This window comes from Cyprinus carpio, chromosome B4, assembly GCF_018340385.1.
Source record: "Cyprinus carpio isolate SPL01 chromosome B4, ASM1834038v1, whole genome shotgun sequence".
In the NCBI taxonomy this organism is placed as follows: domain Eukaryota; kingdom Metazoa; phylum Chordata; class Actinopteri; order Cypriniformes; family Cyprinidae; genus Cyprinus; species Cyprinus carpio.
Genome location: NC_056600.1, coordinates 22,374,533 through 22,395,253, shown reverse-complemented (window position 1 = coordinate 22,395,253; position 20,721 = coordinate 22,374,533). Strand labels below are relative to the sequence as shown.

The window sequence follows — 20,721 nt, the reverse complement described above, 5'->3', positions numbered from 1 at the left end:
AGTGTCTAAACAAGATGTAAGAGTGTAGCAGAAAGTATCAGTAGCACTGTTAGCATCAAAAGATGTTAACAGTTTAGGGGAAGGAACCGAAGATGAAACCATTAGAGATAGCCGGGAGGGTGAGAGTGAGCGTAGGTTACGTTGAAAGATGACATGTGGACAGGTAAGTGATGTGTCAGGAACCATGTTGAGGTTAAGAGTGAGGAGGAAGTGATCTGAAGTGTGCAGTTGAGTAACCAGTACATGATCAGTGGAGCAGTGTTGTGTGTAAATAAGGTCCAGTTGGTTGCCTGATTTGTGAGTAGCAATAGTTGACCCTCGGTTGAGATCAAAAGAGGCAAGCAGAGTGTGGAAGTCAGCAGATAGAGATTTATCTAGGTGGATGTTGAAATCTCCAAGCATAACTAGGAGAGTACCATCCTCAGGAAAGGTTGAGAGCAGCACATCTAATTCACCCAAAAAGTTACCTAGTGGTCCTGGGTGCTGATAGACAACTACAAAATGGATTTTAAGAGGGTAGATAACAGTAACTGAATGAGATTCACAGGAGCTGTTGATTAACAAAGATGGTAAAGGATTACATTTCCAATCATTAGAGATGAGCAGACCAGTACCTTCACCTCTTCCAGTCAAATGGGGGGAGTGGGAAAATGAGAAATTATTGGAGAGTGCTGCAGGTGTAGCAGTGACCTCTGGTTTGATCCAGGTCTCTGTCAGGGCCATGAGATTAAGATACCCATGGCTGAAGTGCCCTTGAGCAAGGCACTGAACCCCCAGTTGCCCCCCGGGCACTGGATATAAAGCTGCCCACTGCTCCGGGTGTGTGTTCACGGTGTGTTCACTTCTCACTGCTGTGTGTGTGCACTTGGATGGGTTAAATGCAGAGCACCAATTCCGAGTATGGGTTACCATACTTGGCCAATGTCACAACTTTCACTTTTCACTTTTTTCACTATGCAACAATTTCTTAATTAGTGAACAGATAACTTTTCCCCACGTAGTTCTTTGTCAAAATAAAGAACAGGTAACGAATATCAAAGAATGTGCGTGACAAAAATGCATGCTGTTTTATCAAAGGAATTTTAATATATAAATTAAAAATTTATTTGTGACAAATATTAAGTAATGTAAGAATATTGACATTTAAATCCAGTTATGTAGCCTAGCCTGAAATAGGCTACCACTTTTAATGCTCCGATGCAAAGTAAACCAACATTTCTTTAAGGAAATATAACACATGATTTATGTTATATAAATAATGCTGCACACCTGTTAATTGTTTCAAATCTAAAATATGGTGTAATACTTAGCTTAGTGTAAATATAAGCACAGGCTCATAGACTTGACATTTATGCTGCTTGAATTTGTTCTAAATGAGAAATGCACATAACATCCATAAGTACTAAATTTGCATCGGTGAATATGAAATATTTTATCTAGGCCTACAGTGTTTTTCTTTCATATTCCGCTTACTGCAGCTGTCAAATGTAACATCAGTGAGGCAAAGTTGACGCCTATTTGTGAAAATGCATTCTGAAGCATTCGCTTGATAACTTGTGATTAAAACGCCACTCAAATGCTGCAAATGCATTTTGCAGAAGCGGCAGGCCGGCACTCATGACGGTAAAAAGCACGTTCTGGTCGGCCACCTACTGTACTTGAGTCATATTATTTTTCAGTACTTTTACTTGTACTCTAGTAAATTATTCCTTTTGGAATTAAGTAGCAATATTTTTACTTAAGTACATTTTCTTAGTACTTTTTCCACCACTATGCTGTGGCTAGATTGCTGCCACAGGTGATAATTAAAGACTGTTTGGCAGTCTGATTTCAAAGAGCTTACATCTCTGTTTAACCCTCTTGAGTCTTAGGGTATTTTTGGGGCCTGGAGAAGTTTTGTCATGCCCTGACATTTGTGTTTTTTTCAGTTTCTTATAAATATCTAAATGGCTAAAGTCTAATCTCACTGTAATCAGCACAAACTGGGCTATAATAATATGTGAGCAGCATGTATGTACATGATTGTGTTTTTGAGAAAAAAATTTGTATGGGTGGTTAGTGAAAAACTAAAAATGTTAAATCACTTGAATAAGGCAATAAAACACATACAGAACATTGGTTCAAGGGACTTTTGAGAACTGGAGCTTGTAGCCTAAATTTTTTTTTTCTAAATGATGTAAAAATCATCTTGTTTACTCACTTACAGAAAACAATACATTGATTTAAATTTTCGAAGACACTTTTTGTTGGTAAAAGTCATATGCGAGTAGGCGTCAACTATCATGAATTCACACCTGAGAAGACAAAGGCCTGCATAATGAGCTGCATAATGAGCCATTCAGTCAGCTGTGTCACTGAGAGGGATGAGTTACAAGAAAGAATGTGAGGACAAAATAAATGTATATAATTTTATGTTTGTAGTTTATTTAGAATATATTTAATTATCCCACAACATAATTTAATATTCACTTGTGAGTGCAGTTAAACAGTTTATTAGGAACAATCAAAGATGACTTTCAAACTGAATTTTTTGCATCGTTACTCCAGTCACACAATCCTTCAGAAATCCTTTTAACAATCTTATTTTCTACAAAAAAATAACATTTATTGTTATTATTATCATTATTATTATCATTATTAATATTATTATTATTATTATTATTATTATTAATGTTGAAAAGAGCTGAGAATATTTTTTTTTTTTCAGTTTTTTTTAGGGGGGATAAATTGAAAGAACAGCATTGTTACATTTGTTACAGTTACATTTATTTATTTATTTACATAAAGCTTTTGAATGGTATAGTAGTGTATATTGTTATTGAAACTTCATAATGTTTCACTTGATTATACATTTAGTCAGGAATTATAGTTTGGAAAAAGTCTAACTAGTAAAATGTTTACACGTTATGTGAAAACTAGTACAAGTATATAAATAAATAAAAAGAGACTTACTCATGTTTATGATCTCTGCTGAATAAAGTGCTTCATTCTTTTTTTGAAGAAATCCAAATCTCAAATCCTCAACCACATCACATCTTTTTGGGGTGAATTATGTCTTATTCCTCTCATCGCGAAGCAAACAGTAAAATAAAAAAAAACTTGAAGAACACTCTCGCTGCGTTGTCTTCTGTTGTGTGGGCATATTCAAGGCGCGTGCTTCAGTGAAACATTAGAATCTCAAAAGAGCGTTCAGCGCGTGGGCGTGGTCGCATTAGAAGATAATGAAGGGAGACGTGAAAAACGGACATCGCGTTGTTTTCATATGGATTACTTTATCACAGAATATTTGTTTTCGGCAGGACTTGTTTAGTTTAAAAGTAGACATGTCAGGCTTTCTATAGATATCTCTCTCATGTCTCTTCGTTGAGTATTCACTGAGTTACAGTTCATTTCAATGACGCGTTTGTAAATGAAGATCAGCGCAGACAAAGGCTGCAGACAGCACACCTTGTTTGTTATCTTTATTTTATAAGTGCACAAAGTTTTGTTGTTATTATGCCTGTATACAAAAAAGTAGACCCTTTACAGATTCGATTGATGTATTGCTCTTATCTGTACGATCAAAACTAAAAGTGTAATTTTAGTTCTTTTTGGGGTCATCAGGAGAAAATGCCTCATAACGCGTATACGCGTTAATCGACTTCAGAGGGTTTTAAACAATGTTTTGATTCAAAGATATCCATAATTTTTTTTTTTTTTTTTTTTTGTGGAAGTCAATGGGGTGGTTGCTTGGGTGCTGTAATTTGTTAACCTTTCCTGTTTCTGTTTCCTAACCGTGGTTGGGAGACACAGGGGAGATCCGGCTTCTCCAGGGCTGGAAGTTCTCCTCCCGGGGTTAACTCCCTAAACTTCACGCTGCTTAGTGCGATGGTAGCATATAAAAAAACAAAGAGGCCGTCTTGCCGAAGAATTTAGGTGCTTTATTTTGCTGGCTGCACTGAAATACGCTGCACAACAAATTGGTTGCAAGGGCTGAGTGAAATGAGGCCACCCTCAAGTCTCAGCAACATGAGACTGTGGAGACATTTCTTTCCTATATTAAGTCTATGGGGTTTTTCAACCCGCTGTGTGAAAATCGTACATCTGAAAAGTCATAGCTCACCTTTTTCCAATAAGCCACTCAAGATAATGATAGTAATTTTCATTCATGGGTCTATGACAGTGTTTTTCAATCTTGGACATGGGCACCCACTGCTGTGCACATTTTGTATGTCTCCGTTATCTGATAACTACGGTAGCCGAGAGAGCTCAACACGCTGCAACTTAAGAAAACACATGCAAATTGAAAAAACACCAGCAAATAAAGAAAACATCTTCATCAGTTTGACAACACACGTGTTGCAAATCCACACAACACATGCAAATTAACAAACGCGCTGCAAATCCTCACAACACACTGTAAGCCGTGTCCCGGGCACCTATCAGCGTCGCCCTGGCAACGAAGGAGATTCACCTGCACGCAATCACCGCAGGCTGATCGGTCCCACCTGAAGAGGATGAGGAGAGGACTAGAAAAGCTGCGCTCGAAGATGACACAGGGAGAGAGGATCTCCAGACGACAAGCCAACTAATGTGGTGTCTCTTATCCCTACAGAAAGCTGCTGACCGACCAGCCCGCCACCCGAAGCACCGGACACCGAATCCCCGTGCACTCAGCCGGCCGGCAAACAGGATCACGCAGCACCGAGGACGAGCACCTGACACCTCTGGCATATTCACGGTTACACCGAATTATTAATAAATACACCCTCCGGGGCTGCACTTTTCACTCCAACCTGTCGTGTGATTCTTCAGCCCGCCACAACACGCAAATTAAGAATCGCGCTGCAAATCCTCACAACACATGCAAATTAACAAACGCGCTGCAAATCTTCACAACACGTGCAAATAAAGAATCGCCCTGCAAATCATCACAACACATGCAAATCAACAAATGCGCTGCAAATCCTCACAAAACATGCAAATTAAGAATCATGCTGCAAATCCTCACAACACATGCAAATTAACAAACGTACTGCAAATCCTCACAACACATGCAAATTAACAAACGTGCTGCAAATCCTCACAACACATGCAAATTAACAAACGTGCTGCAAATCCTCACAAAACATGCAAATTAAAAATCGCGCTGCAAATCCTCACAACACATGCAAATTAACAAACGCGCTGCAAATCCTCACAGCACATGCAAATTAAGAATCGCACTGCAAACCCTCACAACACATGCAAATTAAGAATCGCGCTGCAAATCCTCACAACACATGCAAATTGAAATGTGCTGCAAATCCTCACAACATATGCAAATTGAAACGCGCTGCAAATCCTCACAACATATGCAAATTGAAACACGCTGCAAATAGCACTGGCCACAATGGAATGTCTCCCTTATCTGATAACTACGGTGGCCGAGAGAGCTCAACACGCTGCAACTTAAGAAAACACATGTAAATTTAAAAAACACCAGCAAATGAAGAAAACGTCTTCATCAGTTTGACAACACAAGTGTTGCAAATCCTTACAACACATGGAGTTAATTGGTTAACAGATGTTCAGGAGCAGGGGCACGCCCCAAACAATCACCTGACTTCCTGAAACCTCCATATATATCAGGCCACCTCCTACCATACTGCTAGTCTCGTTCTCTCGAAGGACAGATGGACTCGCCTGGCCTGGACAGTGCTCTACTCGATTCAATGTCACTGGCGACACTTGTCCTGATCGCAGTCTTTTTCAGAGCGGTCGCGTTCGGTGGCGCACATTCCGGGCCATGAGTGTCTACTCCCAGGCTCATCTCGGGAGGACTCTGAGCTGTTCCTGGTCTCAACCCTCTCCGTCAGTGGGATCCGCGGGCAGAGATCGCCATCATCGTTAGCGTGGTGGATGCAGAAACTGAATTTTCACTCCCCTCACGAGCCGCTTCTCTGACGCTTCCTCAGCCCTCCCATTGCACGTCTTTTTTAGAATCCAGAGCCGAGGACAACTGAACCATGGGTTGCCTTCAACACGCACTTAAATCCAAGGTATCCAATTCAATTGTGCAGATAACAAACAGTTATTTCAACTATATTCAGTATCAATAAAACTTCTGTCATGACAAACTTTGAGCCCTCAGCACTTCCGGCAACTCCTAGGGAGTCACTCTCCGTCACACGTGACGTCATGAGAATTCTCTCCAAAGCATCAGACAGCAGCTCCCTCTAGCAGCAGGCAAGACGTAATTCCAACTGCACTCGCTCAATCTGATCTCTCCCAAAATTCTTCTCTTCTCTATGCTCACAGTTTGCTCATAAAACTCCACTCACAAACATCCTTTCATCCCAACATCCATTCCTATAACCTTCCCTTCAGCTGATTACAGCAATACGGCTCACAGCCCAAAGACATGCAGGTTGGTAAAAATGAAACATTCTAAATTGTTCCCCCTTGACTCGTATGTATTACAGACATGTGTATGGATTGGTTTATGTATTTACTGATTTTTGCCATGAAATATAGCCACATACGCTGTTATGGCTTAATAAGTAAATAAACAAACAATCAGCAATACGGCTCCATGTTTTCTAATAATTATCTATAGCTACTTCTAAATTCCAGACGCCCATTCACTGTCCCTCACGCCAAAGTCCTTTTAAGACAAGTCATGTCACTCGGCGGCCATCTTTGAAACGCCTCTTAGGCATGCAAGAGCAACTCCTATCTCTTTGCATGGGGAAACATCAAATTCTCCAAAACTGTTCACTAAGCTTATGATTAAATTTCATATTTGAAATCACCAAAGAAATCTGACAACAACTGTGTCATAAATGTTGTTACTTTTGCTCAAATAGCGTTATTAAATGCTTAATTATTCAGGCTAGATGAATCAGTGCGCATGCACAGTCCCAGGCGCACGTCTCAGACCACTGACTGTTTCTATAGCAACCGGGACACTTCTAACAGCAGCTGTAGTGATGCGCTCACTTTTCAGATAAGCGATTAGCTCTTTCATTCAGAAGGCAGGGCTTCCTGCGATTGAGCGGCCATATTGAGCATTGCATTTTTTCCCCATTCAAAACTAAAGGAGTGACACGTCTTGGGTATTCTATAGTCTTTGCTCACGCAGACCAGTCGGTCTCTTTCAACCCCAATTATATTTCCAAATCTTCTATTCATTCTCCCCCTCCCGGCCTCCCTCCCTCCCTCCCTGCATCTTGCAACACACCCCACTCACAAACATCCTTTCATCCCAACATCCATTCTTCAACCCTTCCTTCAGCCATTTACAGCAATACGGCTCTCATGTTTCTAACAACAGCACCACCACGGCAGCACCTCAGGCGGACGAGCCCGCAGCTAACAACAGCACCACCACGGCAGCGCCTCAGCGGACGAGCCCGCAGCTAACCGCACCACCATGGCGGTGCCTCAGGTGGACGAACCTGCAGCTAACAAAAGCACTGCTTACTTATTCAGGCTAGATCAGTCAGTGCGCATGCACAGTCCTAAGCGCATGTCTAAGACCGCTGACTGTTTCTATAACAACTGGGACGCTTCTAATGGCAGCTGCAGTGATGCGCCGACTTACTGACCGCCTCTTTCATTCGGAAGGCGGGGCTTCCTGTGATTGAGCGACCTTATTGAGCATTGCATATTCTATAGTGTTTGCTCACATAGACCTCCAATTCTATTTCCAAAACTTCTATCCATTCTCCCTCTCCCTCCCTCCCTCCCTCCCTGCATCTTGCAACACACCCCACTCACAAACATCCTTTCATCCCAACATTCCTTCTTCCACCCTTCCTTCAGCAGTTTACAGCAATACGGCCCTCGCATCTCTAATAATTCTCAATAGTTATTTAGAAAGTTTTAGAATTTAAGAGTTTTTTTTTTTTTTGCATTTGCTATACTTGTATTTTAATTGTTTGCCATGGAAATAGCATAAGATGTTGATCTGGCTTTAAATTAAAATATATTACTCAGTAGCTTCTTATTCTTCCCTCTCTATAACTCCCAATCACACTCTCTCCCTACCTCCCTCTACCTCCTCCCCACTCCTAAATCCTCTCATCCTCAACCCCACTCCCCCACTCAAAGACATCCTTTCATCCCAACATCCATTATTCCACCATTCCTTCATCCGTTTACAGCATACGGCTCCCAGTTTCCTAATGATTCAAACAGCTACTTCGGCAGTCCAGATGCCTCATCCAGTGCCCCAAAGGACCCTACCTCACATGGACCAGCCAGGACTCCTCCAACCTCCAATTCCATTCCTCTGGTAAAAAAAAAAAAATGCCACTGTGGCCCGCTGGTGCTGTTCCCACTGCTGGCCTATCATGGCCTAACTCTCAGTATGGCCTATCGTGGCCTCTATCCCTGCCCAGCCTATCGTGGCCTCTATCCAGCCTATCATGGCCTAACTCTCAGTATGGCCTATCGTGGCCTCTATCCCAGTCCGGCCTATCGTGGCCTCTATCCCCGCCCGGCCTATCGTGGCCTCTATCCCCGCCCGGCCTATCGTGGCCTCTATCCCCGCCCGGTCTATCATGGCCTCTATCACTGTCCGCCATCAATATCTTCAAATTCAGCCACAGGTACATACTTAACCATAGCGACACCACCTACTTGGCCAGCTCCAGCAGTCCATCACCTTCTGTTTCAGTAGCTCTATGCTCACAAATAATTCAGCAGCAGGTTGTCTACAGCAGTCCAACCAAGGGTCATTCAGGAGCCCTCTCCACCCTGAACTCTGCTTCTGGATATTTGAATTTAAACATCCCGTTACGCGAACTTGTGGAGCCCCCTCACATCCAGCTTCAGCATGCTCAATTACAGCCCCCCCTTAAACCTCAACATGTCACCATGCAAACTACAGCTATCTGCTGCAGCCCCATCCTCTCCAGTAATTCCAATGCCAATAGAAATGCTCCTCAGTAAACTAAGCTTTCCTTAAATCATAAACATAGAGACCGGCCAATCCTGCATCAGAGAGGCAGGACGGCACGCAACAACCTCAATCATCTGGGCTGCCCCTTGTCTAACTGCAGGCTCCTTCACACCTGTGCATTCCGTCACAGAGCCCATGCGGGAAACTCCTGCCCTCATAACCCCACAACGCCAGCAGACTGACTTGCAAAGCACCTCCGCACTCCTATCAAGAACCTGATATAGTTGACAGGCTACTGGCAGAAGAGGTTTAATTAAAAAATCAACTTCTCTTCTCCCCACAATGCTCACATTCCAACCTTCAACTGTATCATCACAACCCCAGAATACTCATTCACTTAGCAGGCCACGGAGCTTGGCTCGCCAAAGCTGATACCACTAATGCCAAGCTTTGCCTATCCATCAAGAACCCGGTGAGGCTTCTGGGAAGGAGCCATTACCTCACCATAAGCCACATTCGATTGCAGAAGCAGCCCTAGGATTTTAGACTCCCCCCAACTGAGCCTGGTTTCTCCCAAGGTTTTTTTCTCCATTCTCTCACTGATGGAGTTTTGGTTCCTTGCCGCTGTCGCCTCTGGCTTGCTTAGTTGGGGACACTTCATTTACAGCGATATCGTTGACTTGATTGCAAATTATTGCACAGATACTATTTAAAACTGAACTGAGCTGCATGATGACATCACTGAATTCAATGATGAACTGCCTTTAACTGTCATTTTGCATTATTGACACTGTTTTCCTAATTAATGTTGTTCAGTTGCTTTGACGCAATCTTTTTTGTCTAAAGCGCTATATAAATAAAGATGACTTGACTTGACTTGACTCCCTTTCTGAAGCTACAATGGATTCTCGCTAACAACCACAGACTCCTTTATGTTCTTCACTTCCTTGAAGACTTCAAATCGTTGCACCTTTATCTGCACCACCATAATTAAGATTTTCGCACTAATCTACGTTTTCACTGAACTCTGCCTTCCATTATCAGAGTAGAAAACCCAGAGCCTCACTACATCTGAGCAAGACAGATGTATTAAGCGTCAGCTACAAGGACTTCTAGGCCACCTTAACAATGCCATTCAGATAATTCCTCAACGGAAATCCTTCGTGTTAGACATTCTGTCAAAAGCAGCAACCATCCCTTCTCATACGACAGAGTTACATTAGATAAGCATGCAATGGAAAGTGCCTCCAGCAACAACACCTGTCATCATGGAACAACATTTATTTTCCATAAAGTCTATATCTCTCATCTCGGCTGCATCCAACTATACACCGATGCGACACCCTAAATAGACTTCAGCAGTTAATATGGTGGATGCTGGGTTGATTCCAAACAGCCTCCGGAGTTCAGTTCCAACAGTCAAGAGCAGTCTCCACAGCATTATGAAATATATCCCATAGTCATAGCAGCCATCCTTTGGGGGTCGAATGACCCAAATCTACTCATCAGACTATGCAGCAGAAGTTGAAACTATAAACAAGGGATGATTATGTTTGGCAGTTATGCAATTCATGCATAGGCCCACTTAATCTCTACTCAACAACAATTCCTCCTCTTAGCAACTCATATACCAGGACTCCTCAATCTCGTAACCGACTCTTCGTCTCATTTCCCATTTCCAGAAGTTAGACTTGGTTCTAGAATAAACATGCATCCCTCGCCAGTCATATCACAGGTCAAACACCAAACATGCTTCCTAAGAAGCCATTCATAATTGCCTTGCTCCAAGCATGATCTCCAGAATACCTCTCTGGCTGGAACTGTCTCAAAGCTTCCTTTCCCACCAACCAACCCGCCGTCCATTCACAACTATATATCTTACGTTCATTCCTTCCTAAGATCCCCATGTGCATTTCTAAACCTACTTGTCAGGGATCAACTACTCCTATGAATAACCACTGGCTACGATTGCCCAGCTTCTCTCATTCTCACACATTCGTACTAATAAAGGCTTACAAAAACAAGAACCTGCATTAACCATCTAACGCCTGAACTATTCAGCCTACGCATCCTCTCCGTATGATCAGGTATTCCGAGCTCACGCTTAAATCAGCTCTTCCCAACTTTGGGGGTCCTAATTGTCTGGCCTAAATATATGCTAGAGACGGTACCCCCATCCTGAGTCTTGCCGAGCTATCAATTCTAGATGCCCTGATCAACCTGACCATCATCCCATTCCCTCGACCCCTTCATCCTCTTTCTACTCTTCCCCAACTCCCTGTTCAACTAACAGTTTCATAGCTTATAATTGAAAAAAAAAGTATGCAGTGGTATGTTTAATGACCAAAATAGTTTGTAGAACCCTTCAATACAGTTAAAGGTAAAGGTAAATATTTTTTATATTTAGGGGCTGGGGGGGGACTAGACATAGTCTCAGAAAAATGGTTGCAGTAATCTAATTTTTCATGGTATCTACTTCAGATTTGAAATAGAAACTCATGAGACATGTGACTTTCAACCCATTACTTTTCTAGATTGCACCAGGACTGATTTCATGTATTTTTTATATCAAATAAAAAAAAATTCACTGTGGTAAAAAAATTTTCAAGGCATTTCAGTGTCTATAACTTTTAATATTTTTGAGCATTATCAACTACAAGCTAGGCAATATCGCGCTTGAAATCGAATGCGATTCATCTGCGATTATGAGGGCGATTTTGCCTAATTGTCAGTGAAATACAGCTCTGTGTAGTGAAAGCCGCTCAATCTGAAAGCAGGTGATGGTGATTTAGTACTAATCATGGGACTGGCTTTACTGATGAGATGCGCACGACAATCGAATGCGATTAATTGCACAACCCTAGGAGTTAGGTGTTGTCAGCATCAAGGCAGGGAAGTCTGAAGATTTTCCATCTATCTCCCCTGCTTATGTGCTGGTGGAGGGTATCCTATATATCATCTGCAGTACACTGTCACGTCACGAGGTGACAGTAACAATCAGAATTGGAATTTTTGCAAACATACTTCAGACACAATCACGCTGAGTTCCTAATAGCATTGTTACTGGATGGCCAGTCTTGTTCCTTTTTCAGTGGACCATGGTAACAGTCATAACATGAGATAATTTCTGTTGTTGTAGCATAGCAGATTAAAGAGAAACGTGGTTTAAAAATATAATTTGAAGCTCTGGAGTAAACTTGATGCACATTTTCTCCAATGATGAAAAACTTCTCTCTCTGTTTTTGGGGCACATAGTTTGGAATGTGGTAATGTGCAATGACAGTTTGGTGTGTATTACTGCTAATTTAGTACTTAAGATACCCTCAGACCTCATCGTGATCGCCATATTGTCCTCCCTGCTGATTTAGTTTTCTTCTTTGTTGGAGAGTATGATGGTGAAAGGTAGTGTCTTTAATAAATGCCAAATGAAAAACTATGGAGATGTCGTGAACAACACATTCCAGGCCCAGTTTTATGGTGGGGTGCCTCTCTGACCACAACAGTGGACAAAGGTTTGCTACAATTTGATTGGTTCTTGGTGGACTAACACAAACAAACTGCCCAGCACCATCAGTTCGGACAGTAACAGATCACCAAGGTTCTAAGCTTGTGACCTGTTACAGGGAAGGCAGCAACAGACATAACCATTTATGACCATTTACCTCAGCAGCAACCAATCTCACATCTGCAGTGCTTATTTTGATCTTTAAGGTTAGATCTTTCCTATTATTGGAACAAAATTAATGCTTAAGGTTGATTCAGTATTACTCTTAATGAAAAAAAAAATCCCACACAACATCAGCAATACTACAATGAAAAATATTAAAAATAAAACTTTTATTAACAGAATGAATAAGACATAGCCTGCCCGAGTAACAAATAAGTAAAAGGTTTTTGGATTTTCCACTTACTTCAAACAAATGTTTAGTTTGGCTCATTATTATTATTAATAAAAAATGCTATACAATAAAACAGCTACAATGACAAATTCACTTATAGTAAACTTTGAACTTATATTAACAATATGAATAAGATAAATGTGTTTTACCCGCATTGTAACAAATAAATAAACGGTCTTTGGATTTCCCCTTTCTTTAAAATGATCGTAGTTTGTGGTTCATTATTAACCTATTAATTAAAACAAATCAGCCATAAAATAGTACAGTGGCAAATTTGCATAGGCCTATATTAAACATCTTTTATTAACAAAATTAATGACTTGAATTTTTTATTAATTTTTTTTTTATGAAAACAGCAACAATAAAGACATTTTTGCTTCGGAACCGAGTGGTTGTATGAAAGCTGTTATACTCCACAAAGCCATTCATCTGCTGTGTGTCAGGAAGCTGTTCTGGTTGGCGGTACGGCGCGAACAGTGGTGTCCCTTTCAGCGATTCCCCTGGGTGCTTCAACTAAAAGAGCAGATTTCCTAAAAGAGCAAATCACGGCCGTTTCGTCTGTGTCCTTCTGGATGTGGTCGTTTCCTGTCCTCTGACAATGGCCACGAGCGCTGTCTTCCATGTCTGGGCATTCAGCACGCTGAAGACTTGTTCGTGGATGGTTCATGCATGCACTGTGTGTGTGACCATGTCAATGCTGCGATCGCGTCTTTCCTTTCTTAAAGGGAAAGGAGCAGACCCCTCTGTCACTACCCGTTCTGGAGGACCGCCGGCTAGTGCTCTGGGAGATTTGAAGGTGACAGTGAGAGCTTCTCTGCCGAGCCACGCCCACGGACCTCTTACCCCTTCCGCAGTTTTTGTCCTGTGTGGCTGCTGGGTGATTCTGCTGGGCTGTCTTACGGCAGTCCCAACGGGTCATTCCGTTTGCCGCCGGGGATAAGATGTCGATTGCAGCATCGGGGATGGGCTATTGACCTCTGTGGATGAAGATTCGGTGGGGCTGCCCCCCTAGGGTGTTGTCGCCACTGCCGAATTGGACCCAGAGTTGACAGCTGTGCTTGCCCGGGCAGCTGTGAGCACCAGGATGGAGGTGAATACACCACCCAGCCCTGAGTGCTCATGGCTGTTCGATTGGTTCTCGGTGTAGAGCGCGGCTCACAACCGCGTTTTGCTCTGGTTCCTTTCTTCCCGGATGTGCATGGGGAAGTGATGTAGTCATGGATGGCCCATTTTTACGGCCAGAAGCCGCTCGTTTCCTTCCTCCGTCCTCACTACCCTCTATGGCAGGGCAGTTAGAGGGGCCGTCAACATTCCCCAGCAGGAGAGTGCGATCGGGTGCACTTGTGTCTGCAAAACGCCGCCACTGGGAGGAATAGTCCGTGTCTCCCATCCAAGGCCTGTAAGCTGTCGGCCGCTCTCGCTGCCAAGGCTTACAGTGCTGCGGGCCAAGCTGCCTCTGCCCTGCATGCCATGGCTATCCTGCAAACTCACCAAGCCAAGGCTTTAACAAATGCAGGAGTTGTAGAACCAACCCGAGGTTGATGCAGGAGCTGCGCACAGTGACTGACCTCACCCTTCCGGGCGACGGAAGTCACGACGCAGTCCCTCGGGAAGGCGATGTCCACTCTGGTGGTCCAGTAGTGCCGTCTCTGCTTCAGCCTGTTCGGTATGAGAGACGTTGACAAAGTGCACTTTCTCGACGCTCCCATCTCCCAGGCTGTCCTGTGCGGCGACGCTGTTGAGGGCTCTGCCCAGCAGTTTCTGACAGAACAACAGCAGACTGAGGCCATACAGCACATCTTGCCCTGACGTGATCCTCCGGTTGCCACCATTCCGTCGCGGGCAGTGCCTCAGCCTGCTCATCACCGTGGGTGCCCCCCCGCGTCCTCCACACCAGCTCCGCCCTGTGCTGAGAGTTCTTCGAGGCCGGTGCGTCGAGCCCTGCACAGGAGAGTGGCGCCCCCCGTGTCACTTCCGGCTGCGAAGTCCTCGAGGAAGATGACTAAGTGGCCCTGACACGGGCAACTCGGAGATGTGGGAGACTGCTCTATAGGAGCTGGCGGAGACGGCGCCACTCCTTTCCCCGGAGGAGGGCCGGGTGGAGAATCTTCAGTTTACGTTTCTTTCTGTTCCGCCGCTGGTCAAACGGCCAGCGGCACCCACTTTTTCAGTGAAAGAGCAGTTTCCCTTTCCTCCGAGTTGCAAGGCTCGTGGGTTGACGATGAGCGATGCACTGCCTCCTCATTCTCACCCACGATGCCCCCTTTCGCCAGTGGTCAAGAGGTCGCGGTTCGGAGACGCAACGCCTCTCCACGCGTCTCTGGCCAGTTCCTCCGGGAACACAAGGAGTGTGGCTGTGATGACTAAGAACGCGATGCCTTCTGGGCCATCCGACACAACTCCCCAACGCTGCACCACTATGGGTATATCGACTGTCCCTTTGGTGCCACTTGTACGGAGTTTGGGAGTATGGCTTGCGCTGCCCAACCGTCACGCTGGCTCATTCGGACGGTCCGACTCAGTTACGCGATTCAGTTCGCCCGCCAACCTCCCAAGTTCAGTGCCGTTCTCGAGACTTCGGTGGCAGTCAGGGACGCCTCTGTCTGGCGCGAGGAGATTGCTGTCCTGCTGGCGAAGGATGCAATCGAGCAGGTCCCTCCAGCCGAGATGAGGACAGGGTTTTACAGCCCTTACTTTATCATACCCAAGAAAAGCGGTGACCTTCGACCTATCCTGGGTATGCGAGTCTTGAATTGGGCCCTGCACAAGCAAGATGTTGACGCAGAAACGCATTATCAAATGCGTTCAGTCCCAGGACTGGTTTGCAGCGATCAACCTGAAAGATGCGTACTTTCATGTCTCCATCCTCCCTCACCACAGACTGTTTCTGTGGTTTGCATTCTAAGGATCAGGCATGGCAGTACAAGGTCCTCCCCTTCGGGCTCTCCCTGTCCCCCTGTGTCCTCACGAAGGTCGCCCTTGCCCCACTCTGGGAAGTGGGCATCAGGATCCTCAACTATCTCGACGACTGGCTCATTATGGCCCGGTCTCGAGAGGAGTTGTGCGATCACAGGGAATTTGTGCTCTGGCACCTCAGTCAGTTGGGGCTTCAGGTCAACCGAGAGAAGAGCAAGCTCTCCCCTGTGCAGAGAATCTCTTATCTTGGTATGGAGTTAGACTCGGTATGACTTGAGACGCGTCTGACTCCAGAGGAGGAGAAGGCGGGCGAGTTGAGACATGCGACTATCGGTTGAGACCGCCCTGTTGATTGATGTACGAAACAGCCACAGTGTTGTCCGTGCGGACCAACACATGCTTGTCTAGCAACAGCGGCCAAAACCACCGTAAGCTAGATGCACTGCCAGCAACTCCAGACAGTTGATGGGCCAAAGCAGTTGAGGTCCTGACCAGGACCCTGAAGCTGCCTGCCTGTTGCATTTCGCGCCCCAGCCCATGTAAGAGGCATGACCTGAACGTTAGGTTCCTGAGGGGTGCCAGAAGGTTCAATCCTCCTAGGACACCCCTGATTCCCTCCTGGGACCTCTCTATTGTTCTGGCTGGACTTCAGAGGGGTCCCTTCGAGCCGCTGGATTCAGTCAAGCTTAAGTTCCTGTCTCTCAAGACAGTGCTCCTGGTCGCGCTCACTTCCATTAAGAGGGTCTGGGACCTCCAAGCATTTTCGGTAAGTGAAGAGTGCCTTGTGTTCGGGCCGGCCTACTCTCACGTTGTCCTGAGACCCCGGCCTGGATATGTGGCCAAGGTTCCACCACTCCCTTCCGAGACCAGGTGGTGAACCTGCAAGCGCTGCCCCTGAGCAGGCAGATCCAGCCTTGGTGTTGCTGTGTCCCGTAAGAGTGCTTTGCATATACGTGGACCACAACCAGAGCTTCAGAAGCTCTGAGCAGCTCCTGGTCTGCTTTGGAGGTCAGCAGAAGGGGAAGGCTGTCTCCAAGCAGAGGTTGGCCCACTGGATAGTGGATGCCATCGCCTTGGCGTACCATTCCCAAGGCGAGCCGTGCCCCCTGGGGGTGAGGGCCCACTCCACACAGAGTGCGGCCTCTTCATATGGGCTGGCGCACGGCACTTCTCTGGCAGACATCCATCTAGCTGCGGGCTGGGTGACACCTAATACCTTCGCAAGGTTTTACAATCTTCGTGTAGAGCCAGTTTCTTCCCGTGTGTTGGGTAACAGGTAATTGGCAGGAAGGGCTGGCTGGGTGTCACGCTTGCTGCGCCATTCCCCCTAACACGGGGATGCGAGCACCTTTCTTCACCCAGTAGAGTTCCCCGGTTGGCGTACCCTGGTCGAGCATCCTCCAGCACCCTTGGCAGTCAGACTTGGTGGAGCAGTCTGTCGCCAGGCCCAGCACTGGTGTTAGCATGCCCGGAGTTCCGGTCAGCCCCTGTACTGGGCTAGGTGTCCATATGGCTTGATTCCCTATGGGTAATCCCATATGTGTATTCTTCCACGGTAAGGTTTCCCTCTTGGCAAACCCGTGTCTTCCCTTAACAGACCCGCTCTGTCAGTCTCTTCTGGCAGCTGTTCCATCCCTACTCTAAGGTAGGACCTTCCTGAGAGACCCATTCCATATGTAGTACTGCCCCCTGGGTCAGTCCATATCAGTATCTCCACATGTCACCTCCCTATGGGTAGGATGTGGTCTCCGTAGCGACCTTTTCCTAAGGCTCGCTTCCCCATTGTCTTGCCAAGCTGTAAGAAGAAATAGGGAAGATTTGAAGCAATCTTTCTCCGAAGGTTGAAATCCCTTCCATTAACTTTGTGTGGGCGGAACAGCAGCGTGGCCTTCTCCAGCAGCGATGTACTCACCTTTTGGCCCCTTCGGTACCAAGGTCAGTGAATTTGCGCTGGGGCTTTGGGAAGGTTACGACCTTAAGCGTAGCTTTTCTGGCACGCCATGGTTTGCCGACAATTGCGGCGCCACAGGGTTGTGACGGTGTTCGGGTTGTGGCGTTTTCCATAGGACCCCATATGTCGTTCAACTTAACTCGTAGTGACCGACAGATAGGGAACGTCTCGGTTACGTACTTGCCACAACCTTGAACCATTCGCTGTTGCCGGGACACGTTCTCGGCTCCTCAGCGTAAAACCTAGTGAGTGGATGCACCTGCCGCCTATTTATACCAGTGGACACGGGGAGTGGCTCAGGTATGTTAAATCCACTAGCGAATTTTCATTGGCGTTTTCTCTTAAACTCAGAGATGATTGGCCTCCCAAGTGAGACCCCATATGTCGTTCGACATAACGTCTCCGTTCCCTCCATCAGGGAACGAGGGTTACGTACGTAACCGAGACGTTATCCCACCAAGATCAGTTGACCAATTCACTCCAGTTTGCATTAATTCTAAACGATTGAATAGAAACCTGTAGGGAGCATTCTCATACTTCCAATGTAAAAATACTTGACTAAAGCCGCAAACTTAGAGATAGGATAACTGGTCATTTGATGTACTCATAAACACACCTAAACTGACACGTGATTCAGAAATCACAACGTCGTCGCTACATTTTTTATTTTATTTTTTTATTATTGCCTCCATGGGTGGATGAAAGTAGAATCAGTCACATGAATTTTATTATTTTTAATATAATTTGATGTCTTATTTATTAATTAATTTGAGATTGCACTGTTGCAGAAATTATTAATTCACAAAGATTAACAAAGGTGAATTATGTTGTACAAGTTGTCCAAATCAATTTTAAGAAATAATGGCTAAAATTTGGAATGAACAGTTTTAAGGCACTCTACACTGTGTCTATTTTACTACATTAAATCAAATTAATATTAGAAAAATGCCACGCAGGTGATAATTGTTACGATGGAGAGTCAGAGACGTTCGGATCCATTTGCAGAACTTTATTAAGAGTGGTCGGACAGGCAGTAATCAGGAACGGGGTCAGGTATGTCAGGGAGATCCAGAATCATAAACAGTAACAAGCAGAGATCAGGGCAGGCAGCAGAGAATCAGAGTCGGTATAAAAAACAAAATAAAACACACGAAAAACAAAAAAAACAAAAAAACCACTAAAAACTAGACGGGGTTAAAAAACAATACTCCACCCAGACTGAGAGTAATTGTGCTGCTTATATGGGTGTTTGAATTAGCTGCAGGTGTGTGTGTGTGTGTGTGTGTGTGTGTGTGTGTAATTACATGCAGGTGTGTGTGTGTGCAATCAGTCCCAGGAATGAGGCAGGATGGGAAATGGAGTTCTGAATGAGTCCTGAGTGGAGTGCCCTCTACTGAAGCTCACAGGCACTCCAGCTTGAGATCGTGACAATAATATTGAGTAAAAACAACAAAAAACTGCAATCACACATACTCTGTTAGATGACCTGGGTTGTCTAAACAATAGGAGCATAAAATTTTATATCCATAAACGAGTAGAAGATGAATTATAGCGTGAGGTCTCTCTGTGACGTTAAAATACACCATATATACAGCTGGCTTATGAGAGGTTCAAAAAACAAATTCCTATAATCTTAGTTTTTATAAAATAATTTATTGAACTTGTTTTAAAGATGGCATAAAGGCATGACTCAAGGATCTTGTTGTTCATGCAGTAAGGGGAGAGAACATCTTTAGAACGTGTCATATATCAAATGACCATGAAGGCATTATAGACATAACAGTGTGATTTTCTGTAAAGCTGCTTTGTAACCATGTGTATTGTGAAAAGACATGAACCGAAATTATGTTTGATTGACTTTATGTAGTTGGTGCTACATACGGTCATCCTCTGTTATAGACTTGCCGGATGCTGTCTCTCTGATCACCACTGTGAAAGATTGTCTTCTGCTCTACAATCATCAAACTCCTGTTTGAGAGAACTGGACCTGAGTAACAATGACCTACAGGATTCAGGAGTCAAGCTACTCTCTGCTGGATTGAGGAATTCACACTGTCAACTGAACATACTGAGGTCTGTCTTTCTCTTTCACTATGTTCTGATGTGGATGTGTATGTATTTCCTAAATATTCACTGTTAACCTGTTAACCCGCACCTGGACTAGAGCTGTAATCGGGCCATAAAAGTTAGGCCCGACAGGACCCGAGCCCGACAAGTACATTTTGATTGACAGCTTTTTAAAAGCCCGAACCCGTTTACAGCCCGACATTATTCAAATGTGCGCACACACAGCTCTTTTTCCTTGTGTCAACAATGAATCATTTATACATGTTTTAACATAATTTATTCATAACTAACGTAGACTAGACCACTTGGAAGTTGGAATAAAGAAATAAAATAAGTCCTCTGTAACATCTCAGCACTCTAAATAGGCATAGGCTCATTTAGCCTATAAATAGACCAACGCACCAATAAAAACGAGTCTTTTTAACAAAAACTAAGTTAAGATAAATTTTAAATTAAGATGGGTATTTGGCAATAACGAAGTTAAGATAAAGATCCGACAGATTTGCTTCGCCAGCAGCTGACATTTAATAAAAGAATAATGCCAATATTAGCGTAAATACTCTGTCTACATTATGCATTTAAGACTCAATGAATAATTAGTTATCATTTGAAAAACCTTTACTCACAAAGATTAGGCTAAGCCTACATGTTTTTGTGGAGGAAAATTATTGAATCCACTGTAGAGGTCTTCAGCGCGTTCCTGCGCTTACTGATGGTGCGTCATTATTCATTCATTCTTCTCATTATAAACATGGTCAGAACTTTTCCACACCTCAGACTTTCCTTTAGTTGCTGGTGCAACCAAAACATAATCGCCAGAGGCAAGCCTCTGTTACACCTACTCAGCATCCATTTTCGCATCTTTTTCGTGCTAATCGAAACGCATCACATGCCCGCTCGTTTACCTTGCAAACCGGAGCGCAAGCCCGAGCCCGGCCCGAGCCCGCATAAGATGATATAAATTAAGCCCGAACCCGACCGAACCCGTCGGGTCCCATTGGGTCCCGTCGGGTTCGGGCAAA

General features: G+C 44.5%; 1 protein-coding gene across 1 annotated transcript in view; it reads left to right on the top strand.

Annotated features, from left to right (window-relative positions):
• LOC109079938 (NACHT, LRR and PYD domains-containing protein 3-like) overlaps positions 1–20,721 on the top strand; it is an 86,229-nt gene that overhangs the window by 21,672 nt on the left and 43,836 nt on the right. The window contains 1 exon segment of the mRNA XM_042722394.1: positions 19,532–19,705. Within this exon segment, the coding sequence (XP_042578328.1) occupies positions 19,532–19,705 (174 nt within the window).